The sequence below is a fragment of the Leptosomus discolor genome, chromosome 20 (genome assembly GCF_034619465.1).
Source record: "Leptosomus discolor isolate bLepDis1 chromosome 20, bLepDis1.hap2, whole genome shotgun sequence".
NCBI lineage: Eukaryota > Metazoa > Chordata > Aves > Leptosomiformes > Leptosomidae > Leptosomus > Leptosomus discolor.
Window position 1 is genome coordinate 5,532,411 of NC_141410.1, and position 9,847 is coordinate 5,542,257.

Genomic DNA, 9,847 nt, shown 5'->3' on the forward strand with positions numbered 1-9,847 from the left:
AATATTTCCAAGTGTCCTAGGTTACAGTGTAAAATGTGCCCCCCCCAAAAGTAGTCGATTACCATCTTCAGGAGCTGTTGAGAGCAGGTGGGGCGGTGCTCCCTGCCTCCCCCCTCTGGACTATCTTCTGTTAATGGGCACAACAACGCCTTATTGCATGACCCATGGATAACTCCCTCCTGGACTATCTCCTGTTAATGGCCCATCAAGGAACGGCCTCACGACTCCCCATCCCATTGTGAGATGCTCCCCCCGGGGGGAAGGAGCCAAGCAGTCCATGCTAAATAAAACCTGAGATCTCCAACACCCTAGCAGCCTTCTTCCACTGGATTCCCAGAGGAGTTTTCCCCCCACTGGAGTTCCAGAGGACAAGAGCTACCTACCTACCACTGGACCTTCGGAGGAAAGACCAGACCCCTTTACAAGATCGCTGCTTCAACAGAACTACATCCATCACCTCAGGAGGACTGCGGTCACCATCTAATCGGTCTGAGTACAGATCGAGGGGAGAGGAGGAAAGGGAGCACGTGGTGGAAGGGAGTTTCTCCAAGTTTCATTTCCAAAGCTTGTAGTTTTGGACTGGGCAAGGAACTGGGGTTCAGGGGGAGATCAGGTGGCTTCACTCTCCCCCCCGCCCACCCCCACCCCTTCTTCCATTTTCCTGAGTTTATCTACAAATTCCAGCCTCCGGCTGGATCTGGGGTGACACACGCACACAATGACACTTGGGCAAGTTGAAAACTTTAAAAAGTCCCTATAATTTTACTAACAAAAAAAAAGGGCCCTTGGAGATGAAGCACAGGGTGCAGAGGGCGGAGCAGCCAAAACACTCCACTTGTCCTTCACCACACGCAGAGAGGCATCCCCTGACCCACGGCGCCCGGTACGGGGAGACGGCAACACCTTACTCCGCAGCTGGCGTTCAGAGAGTTAACACTCTTCGGGTCCTGGAAGGGGGAACAGAGACTTTCAAAGGAGGAGGTCCATGCCAGACCCCGAATTTCAACTTATGCTCTTGGTCTTCAAAGTGCCCCCGGCTCCACTGAGACTTCTCCCCATGAACTCCAACCCCACAGATGTACTAATCCTAGACTTGTCCTTTGGGCCAACGACATTGGCTCCTGTAACCTGTCTGCTGAGACCAAGCCCTCTCGGAGTCTCACCTCCATGTTGGGAGCGTGGATTCTCCTTGGCACAGGCTGCGAGGTGGGCACGTGGCCCGAGAGCTGCGTTCGCTCTCGTGCAGCCGCACGTTCTCCTCATCCAGCCGCACGTTCTCCTCATCCGGGATCTTCGCTCTGAGCACGTCACACACACAAGGCATAAGTTACTTTCCTTCCAGCCACGCTGCGTTTTCAAAGGGGCATTTTCTCTTGCGACCTCAGACCCTTTGGCCTGCGCAGCATCGGCTCTATGCCGAGGCCTTTGATGGGGAAAGGGGCTAATTGCATCCCACAGCAATGAAAGGCCTCAGCACTAGTGACTGGGGCGCGGTTCAGGCTTCCCTGTGCCCATTTCTTAAGAGGAATGGGCATAAGACCAGAGAAGCGCTGGGAAGAGGCAGGCTCCCAGAGGTGTGGACATCGTTAAGCACCTACCTGCTCTGCAGGGTGGCGGCACTCGTAGACGGGTTGCTCCAAGGGGGCTCCCCTTGGTCAGTCATCTCCTGGAGGAGCCGTCTTCTTTCCTGGAGTAGTTTCTCATTCTCAGCAGCCATCTCTGCAACCAGCGCCTTCCCCTGAGCAGTGTTGCAGAAGGAAATCACCACCAGCAGTTACGCTTCGCTCTCCCCTGCCCTCTGTGCGTCTGAGAGCGCTTTACCAAAGGGGTCACCGCCAAGCACGTTCACTCCTAGAAGTGATACGCTCTCTGATGTAACACACCCCAAAAAGAGGCTTTCAAGTCCCTTGCCAGCAATAGCTCTGAGGCCAAAGCAGACGGAGCTTAGGCAGGTTCTGAATGGGATTTGGGGACAGGGGTTCCCCGAGGGCACCCCTGAGACAGCAATTCCCTTGTGGCCTTTTGTTCCTACAAGGACGGGCTGGAGCCCCTGGCACTGCAGCCGTTTCCCAGGGCAGCGTCAGTCCTGCGCACAGCGCAGGAGCAGCACGTCCGGCAGAGCCCCCCCTGCTCCCTCCGTCTGGTCGTTTAACGGGGCCAGCCCGTTGCCTGCAAACCAGCTCTGCCCAAACCTCGTTTCCTTTTCTCCTAAACAGCATGCTGTTTGGAAGAAGGGGTGCTCCCGCAGCCACGCTCTAGCCTGCTCCCCCGCCTTCCCCCGCGGGAGAAGCCCTTCGTGTGTTCTCTCACCTTTTCCACTTGGAGCTTTGTCTTGCTGAGCTCTTTTTCCAGCTGCTTAATTCTGCTCTCCCTTTGTTTCCCCTCGTGGATAAGGGTCTCCTTGGCTCTGCGGATCTCATCTTCGTGGCAGAGCTGCATTTCGATATATTTCCTGAGGAGGCAGAGAGACAAGCGTCAGTCTGTGAAATGCTTTGGTGTTCTGGGCCAAGAGCGAGGCAGGAGGTGTCCTGCATTTATTCGGGCTCTTCACAGCCCGGCCTGGGAGCCTCAGCCATCTACCCCGCTGCTGACTCCCAGCTTTACAAACCCTTGTGCTCGCCCCGCTCAGCTCTTTACACCAAACAGGGTTATCAAGGCACCAACTTTGGAAGCCACAGGGAAAGGGCGGGTTGTTTGTTAGGGTGGGGCTGTGGGTGGTTAAGGGGGCGTGCTTGGGTATGGGGGAGGAAGGCCAAAAAAGAATCCTAAACAGCAAGGGTCAGGCAAAGAGCCTGCAGAAAGAGCTCCTTCAGCGGGTGCTGCTTAGAGCTGCAGCACTGGCAGCTACAGAACAGTCACGTCCACTGTCACTGCCAGGCACATCGAGGGCAGTTCCTGGGCGGGATTTTTGTGCCTATACGTCCCTTGCTGCTGCAGTCCTTACCTGACACACAGATGCTTCTTGTTCAGCAGACGGACTCCGTGCTCGTAGAGGGCTTTGTTTTCCCCCTTCAGCAGCGAAAGCTGCTCTGACAGCTTCTGGTTCTCCTGCTGACACTGGAGGTGCTGGAAAACATCGACTGGTTATTTGTTTGTCCTCAGCTGTAGGGGCCCCTCTGCCTCACTTAGGTCTGGTCTCCAAAGCTGCTCTGTCATCAACGCCGGTGGTTCCCGCTACAGACAGTATGCACCCCTTCTGCCCCCCAAGGCCACCGCCTCCTGCCCTTAAAGAAGGGGGAGCGTGGATTTCTGTGCTGCTGGGGGAGGCTGAAGGCTTCAAGAGGGCGCAGGCAGCTAATGCATCCTGCCGGGCAGCGTGCTCTGCCAGAATTTTCCTGCAAAAAGCTCCAAGCTCTGCAAGAAAAGGGGAAGGGAGAGGGGAAGAAGCCGTCAAGTCCTCCTTCCGCGCCCTCAGAGCTGCGTCCCCAGGAAACCCAGGCGATATGAGGTGGTGCTTTTCCTCCAGCTCCTCTTGAAATCACGGGGATCTGCAAGGGCTCAGCACCTGACTGCATTTGACCCCATTTCAGCAGTTCCTGGGTACAGATTTCACACCGGGATGGTCCCATTTCCCTCTAGAGCTCAGTGGTCTGCTCTGGAGTCAGCTACCACGGAATCACGGAACTTCAGGGGTGGGAAGGGACCTCGAAAGTTCATCCAGTCCAACCCGCCTGCCAGAGCAGGACCACCCAGAGCAGGTCACACAGGAACGCTTCCAGGCGGGTTTCGAATGTCTCCAGGGAAGCAGACTCCACCACCTCTCTGGGCAGCCTGTTCCAGGGCTCTGTCACCCTCACGGTGAACAAGTTTTTCCTTATGTTCACGTGGAACCTCCTGTGCTCCAGCTCGCACCCGTTGCCCCTTGTCCTGTCATTGGCCAGCACCGACAAGAGCCCGGCTCCATCCGCCTGACACTTGCCCTTTACATACTGATAACCATCGATGAGGTCACCCCTCAGTCTCCTCTTCTCCAAGCCAAGGAGACCCAGCTCCCTCAGCCTTTCCTCCTAAGGCAGATGTTCCACCCCCTTCATCACCTTTGTGGCTCTGTGCTGGGCTCTTCCCAGCAGTTCCCCGTCCTTCTTGAACTGAGGGGCCCAGAACTGGACACACTCTTCCAGATGGGGTCTCACCAGGGCAGAGGAGAGGGGGAGGAGAACCTCTCTCGACCTACTGACCACAGCCCTTCTAATCCACCCCAGGATGCCATTGGCCTTCTTGGCCACCAGGGCACGTTGCTGGCTCGTGCTCATCCTGCTGCCCACCAGGACCCCCAGGTCCCTTTCCCCTACGCTACTCTCCGACAGCTCAGTCCCCAACCCGTACCGGGACGCGGGGTTGTTCTTTCCCAGATGCAAGACGCGACGCTTGCCCTTGTTGTACTTCATCACATTTCTCCCCGCCCAGCTCTCCAGCCCGTCCAGGTCTCGCTGAATGGCAGCACAGCCCGCTGGGGTGTCAGCCACCCCTCCCAGTGTTGTGTCAGCAGCAAACTTGCTGACAGTTCACTCTGTTCCCTCATCCAGGTCATTGATGAATATATTGAATAGTGCTGGCCCCAGTACCGACCCCTGAGGGACTCCACTAGATACAGGCCTCCAACTAGACTCTGTCCCATTGACCACAACTCTCTGACCTCTTTCCTTCAACCAGTTCACAATCCACCTCACTACCTGATCCTCCAGACCACACTTCCTCAGTTTAGCTGCCAGGATGCTGCGGCAGACGGTGTCCAACGCTTTACCAAAATCAAGATAAACCACATCCACTGTACTACCATCCTCTATCCACCTGGTTATGCCTTCATAAAAGGCTATCGGGTTGGTCAAACATGACTTCCCCTGGGTGAAGCCACGCTGACTGCTGCTAATGACCCTCTTATCCTCGACAGGCCTAGAGGCAGCGCCGAGGATAACTTACTCCATCACTTTTCCAGGGATGGAGGGGAGGCTGACGGGTCTGTACTTACCCGGGAGCTCCTTCCTGTCCTTTTTGAAGACCAGAGTGACATTTGCTTTCCTCCAGTCCTCAGGCACCTCTCCTGTTCCCCACGACTTACCAAAGAGAGTGGTCTAGCAATGACTTCCGCCAGCTCCCTCAGCACCCGCGGGGGCACCCCATCAGGGCCCGTGGATTTACGTATGTCCAGCTTGCTGAGCTGATCCCTAAGCCAGTCCGCATCAGCCAAGGCAAACTCCTCCTTTATCCTGACTTCCTCTGGGGCCTCAGGGCTCTGGGACTCCTGAGGACAGTCCCCAGCAGTACAGACAGAGGCAAAGAAAGCATTCAGTAGCTCTGCCTTCTTTGTAGCCTCTCTCACCCGCCTCATTCAACAGTGGGCCTGCATTGCCTCTGGTGTTGGTTTTGTCTGCAGCGTATTTGAAGAAGCCCTTTCTGTTGTCCTTGACCTCCCTCGCAAGGCTGAACGCCAAAGAGGCCTTAGCTTTCCTAGTTGCCTCCTTACATCCTCTGACAACAGTCTTAGAGTCCTCCCATGTGGCCATCCCCTCCTTCCAAGTCCTATAGACTCTCCTCTGCCACTTGAGTTTGCCCATTACTTCTCCGTTTAAGCATGCGGGTCTCCTGGCTCCCTTTCTTGATTTCCTACCCACTGGGATGCTCCAATCTTGAGCTTGGAAACAGTGCTCCTTGACTATAAACCAACCCTCTTGGGCCCCTTTGCCTTTTCGTACCCTGTCCCATGGGATTTCCCCGAGCAATTGCTTGAAAAGGCCAAAGCTGGCCCTGCTGAAGTCCAAGGCCATGATCTTGCTTGGTATTCTGATCCTAGCACAGCATCACCCCGGGTGAGGAGGACCCATCTGTGCAGCAGCTCACCTTGCTCCAGTCAGTTCTGGACTCTTCTAGGATGTGCAGAGTCTTGTCTTGCAGCTCCACGTGCCTCTTGGCCAGTGACGCCTTATTCTCCTGCAAATCCTCGAGCTCCTGCTCCAGCTCCTCCACCTGCTGCTCCAGGAGCTTCCTAAAAGCACGTTGGGGTGACGGTGAGATGCTGACGTGGAGGCCTGCCTCCATGAATCTAAGGCTGGCTGGGATCTAAACCCAACACCACGCTGCTCTGCACCTGCCCTGGGCAACAGTGAGGGCAGAAAGAAATCAGGACGTCCTGGCTGTCCCCACGTGCCAGCGGCACGTGAAAGGTGCGTGCTGTGTCTGGGATCAGCAATGCCAGCGGCACAAGAAAGGGCCCTGCCGGCATCTGGAGGGTAAACCAAATCACTGGGCTGGCAGGAGGGGCCACGCACCTTCTGAGGCAGCTGAAGCCTCCAAAGACCTTTTAAATCTGACACAGTGGGGACGTGGGGAGCTCTGCCAGGGACACTGGCAGGCCCAAAGGACACAAAGGAGGTAAAACCCGTGCTGCCCTGACTCCTTGAGCCCGCCTAGGGCCAGCCGTGGAGCTGCAGCAGGGAGCTGCAGGCTGGCCCAGCAGCATTTGCTGGCACACGCCTCCCCTCCGCACCCAGAGCAGCCCTTCCCCAGCTCTGGGTACCTGTTCAACCGCTCCTCGTGAAGTTCTTGCTGCGCACAAGCTTCCTTTGCTCGGGCCTGCTTCAATTCCTCCTCCAGGACTTTCTTGTCTGAAACACGGGCCTCTGCCAGCTGGAGTTGGTGTTGGGAATCCTTTAGCTTTTGCTGGAGCTTTAAAATCTCGGACTAAAATTGGACACGGATTAAGTCTTCTGAATGTATAGGCCAGGATCTGATTCAGATCCCTTTGATCCCTCACTATCTCAGTCGCCGGAACGAAAGGTTTCTGTGCTTCTACTCAAAGCACTTCTGCACGTCTTTGTGTCAAAGCCCACGAGAAGCACAACCTCTCCAATGGCTACCAGACACTTTATCGGGAATTAACAATAATCCTTTTCTGCACCTCATTTGATCCTGCACACTTCAGAACCCAACCCAATGATTAGTGCAAGAACACGGCAGAAGTGATGCCACGGAAAACACAAGCTTTTGCCATTTACCAGATAGCAAACTGCAGCACATCTCCTCGGCAAGAACGTGGTCTGGGCTTCCTGTGCCCACCAGCCCTACTACCAGTACTTTCAGAGACACCGAGGTTTAGAGACAGGAGCAGAGCCATCAGATTTGGCTTCTATTGTCTTGGGTATGCTCCCACAAATAACAGACCTTTTTCCTAAAATATTTTAGGAATATTAAGGGCATTTAAGTAGGAAGCTGGGTAAAGCCAGTCAGTGCATACACGTACATATAGACATGATAGCGCATCTCAAGGCTTGCCAAAAACTTTGCAAGTCCAACACAACGGGTCAGTGCTCACCTCACCCCGTTTTCTACTCTGACGGCCTCGTATCCTTAGGCATCACTCACCGCTTGTGCTTGGGCGGTCTCCTGCACCTCTCCCAGCTGCTGACGGAGGAAAAGGTTTTCACTTCTCAGCTGGGCCACATCCACCTGCAGTTCTTCTGCCTTCTCGATGGCGTCTTTTCCCTCCTGGTCTTTCTCACCTACATTAAATGCACATGGTTTGGGAACCAGAGTGAGCTCCTACAACTCCCTGATGCCCAGGGTGCTTTCCGCACCCTCGTGCTTCCAGAGACAACCGGAGCACAAGCACACGCCCCAAGCCCCTGAGAGCCTGGCGAGCGCCCTACCAAAACGCAGGGTCAAGACGCATCTCTTGTCCAGCTTGGGAATGGGTTTCCTCCAGCGCACACGCCTGTCCCGTGTGCCAGGGAGATGGCTCCAATGGTCAGAAAGGAGCCCGCAAGGGACCAGCGCCTCGAGACTTCTGCTCGCCAGGGACAATGCCCGGCAGCGCCTTTTCTCCTGGCTCATACGCAAGACCACGCCGCCCTTTTCCAAGTGCCCTCTCTCGATGGCAGCCCAGCAGAAGGGCGGGCGACAGCCCCTTTCCCCATCACTGCCCTCACCCCGAGAGTCCTACCTGCTCTCCCCAGAGCGGGTGCAGGCTGCGTAACTCCAGCAGCTCCTGCCCGATGGCCAGCGTCGTCCTTGCCCCAGCAGCCGGTGTCGCGCTCCTGCACCAGCGGCAACGGGGCCCAGTCGATGGTGGTGGACGCAGGGTGCAGCTGGTCCTGGCCGTGCGGCCGGAGCTCATCGGCACCACGGCTCCCGGAGGGCTCGGGCCCCTCCCACGCCATCATGCGCCACAGGAACTGCCAGATGCTCTTCATGGCCCGGTGGGAACGGGCACTGCACGGCCTCGCCTCCCCTCTCCCCGGGCAGCAGGGGCCGGCAGGACTCGGCGGGCGCTGCCGGGGGCTGGCTGCGAGCGGCGGAGCCGAGCCCCGAGGATCGGCAGGGCACGGGCAGCCGCCTACGGGCTGAGCTCCACCACCAGCTCCACCAGCACCAGCACCACTGGCACCGGCAGCACCACTTCCACCAGAACCACCAGCACCACTGGCGCAGCACCAGCAGCACCAGCAGGTACGGTGTGTGCAGGGACTGTGCCAGCGCCCCAGGTCTAGTGGACCTGTGCGCTGACGTCATAAACGGCTGAGTGACATCATAAGGCTCTGGGGGCTGGGCGGGGCAGAGGGGCCCGCACGCCCAGAGCCTCTCTGCACACACACAGCCCACGCGGCCAAGGGGAACAGCCTGGTGTGCCCAGCCCCCCTGCGCATGGATTTGGGCGCACCCTGCACCCCTGGGTGTGATGCTGAATCTCCCCGCGCCCCTCAACGTGCCTTTCAGTGCCCCCTAAACCCCTGGGTGTGTGGGCGTGCCCTTTGGTACACCGTAGAGACTTCTGTTTGTTTGCCAGAGGGCTGCCCCAGGCCACCCCAGGTACATTTTGGGCTGCTCTGAGACCCTTGCTCGGCCTTTTGGGCTTTCCCTGCACGTGTCAGCCTGTGTTTTGATGCTCCTGCCACCCGTGGCTGTGCCCTTCGTGGTGCCCCAGCCCCCTAGGTGTGAATGTCACGATCTCCATGGCAATTGCCCTGCCATTCGGAACAATAAAGCCCCTAAGGATGCCTTTCTGAGCAGCCCAAGGCCCCGCGGTGTGCATTTCGGGCTCCCCCAACTCCTTGCTGTGCCCTTGGCTGCATCTCCAGGCCCCGCGGTGGGCTTTCTCCTGCAGCCCGTCTCCCTTGCTGTGCCTTTCACGACAGCCCAGGGCAATCGCTGTGCCTTTTGGGGCGCCCCTGGACCCCTGGGGGTGCCGCTCAGTGCGTCCCTTGCCCCTCGGCATCCCTTTAGGCGACATCCCTGCACGCCCTGGCCTTTTGCCATTTTGGGGTGGACGCCGGGTGAACCTTTTGCTGTGTCCTTGCTGAAACCATCTGTCTTCCTTTTGGGGGTATCCGGAACCCCTTTGGTTGCTTCTTGGGGCTTCACAGAACCCTCCCCGTGTGGCTTTCAGCGTGCCCTGGACAACTCCGTGTACCTTTAGGGGCGTCCCGGTCACCAGGACGTACCGTTTGGGACAGCCCGGACCGCTCGGGCTTCCTTCTGGTGCACCCACAACCCCCTGGATGTGTCTGGCTGTGCACCCCAAGGCATGCTGGGGGCTCTGGGGGCGCACGAGAATCAGAGGATTGTTTGGGTGGATGGGACCTCCAAAGGTGCAGTGAGCAGGGACATCTGCAGCTATGTCAGGTTGCTCAGAGCTCCCTCCAACCCGACCTTGAATATTTCCAAGTGTCCTAGGTTACAGTGTAAAATGTGCCCCCCCCAAAAGTAATCGATTACCATCTTCAGGAGCTGTTGAGAGCAGGTGGGGCGGTGCTCCCTGCCTCCCCCCTCTGGACTATCTTCTGTTAATGGGCACAACAACGCCTTATTGCATGACCCATGGATAACTCCCTCCTGGACTATCTCCTGTTAATGG

General features: G+C 57.2%; 1 protein-coding gene across 1 annotated transcript; it reads right to left on the reverse strand.

Moving 5' to 3' along the window:
• Positions 1-609: 609 nt before the first annotated feature.
• On the reverse strand, positions 610-8,186 carry LOC147414071 (coiled-coil domain-containing protein 30-like). Its single transcript, XM_086476032.1, has 9 exons — positions 7,937-8,186; positions 7,360-7,496; positions 6,515-6,678; positions 5,839-5,983; positions 2,945-3,066; positions 2,311-2,452; positions 1,599-1,738; positions 1,164-1,298; positions 610-697 (listed from the first exon to the last, which is right to left on the reverse strand). The coding sequence occupies exons 1-9, from the start codon at positions 8,184-8,186 to the stop codon at positions 610-612; spliced, it is 1,323 nt and encodes a 440-aa protein (XP_086332158.1).
• Positions 8,187-9,847: the final 1,661 nt, after the last annotated feature.

Coding starts and splice junctions, on each gene's coding strand:
- LOC147414071 (XM_086476032.1), bottom strand. CDS start 8,186: ATGAAGAGCATCTGGCAGTTCCTGTGGCGCATGATGGCGTGGGAGGGG. Junction 5,984..6,514: donor CACGAGGAGCGGTTGAACAG/GTACCCAGAGCT, acceptor ACGTGCTTTTAG/GAAGCTCCTGGAGCAGCAGG. Junction 2,453..2,944: donor AAGAAGCATCTGTGTGTCAG/GTAAGGACTGCA, acceptor CTGCCTCCTCAG/GAAATATATCGAAATGCAGC.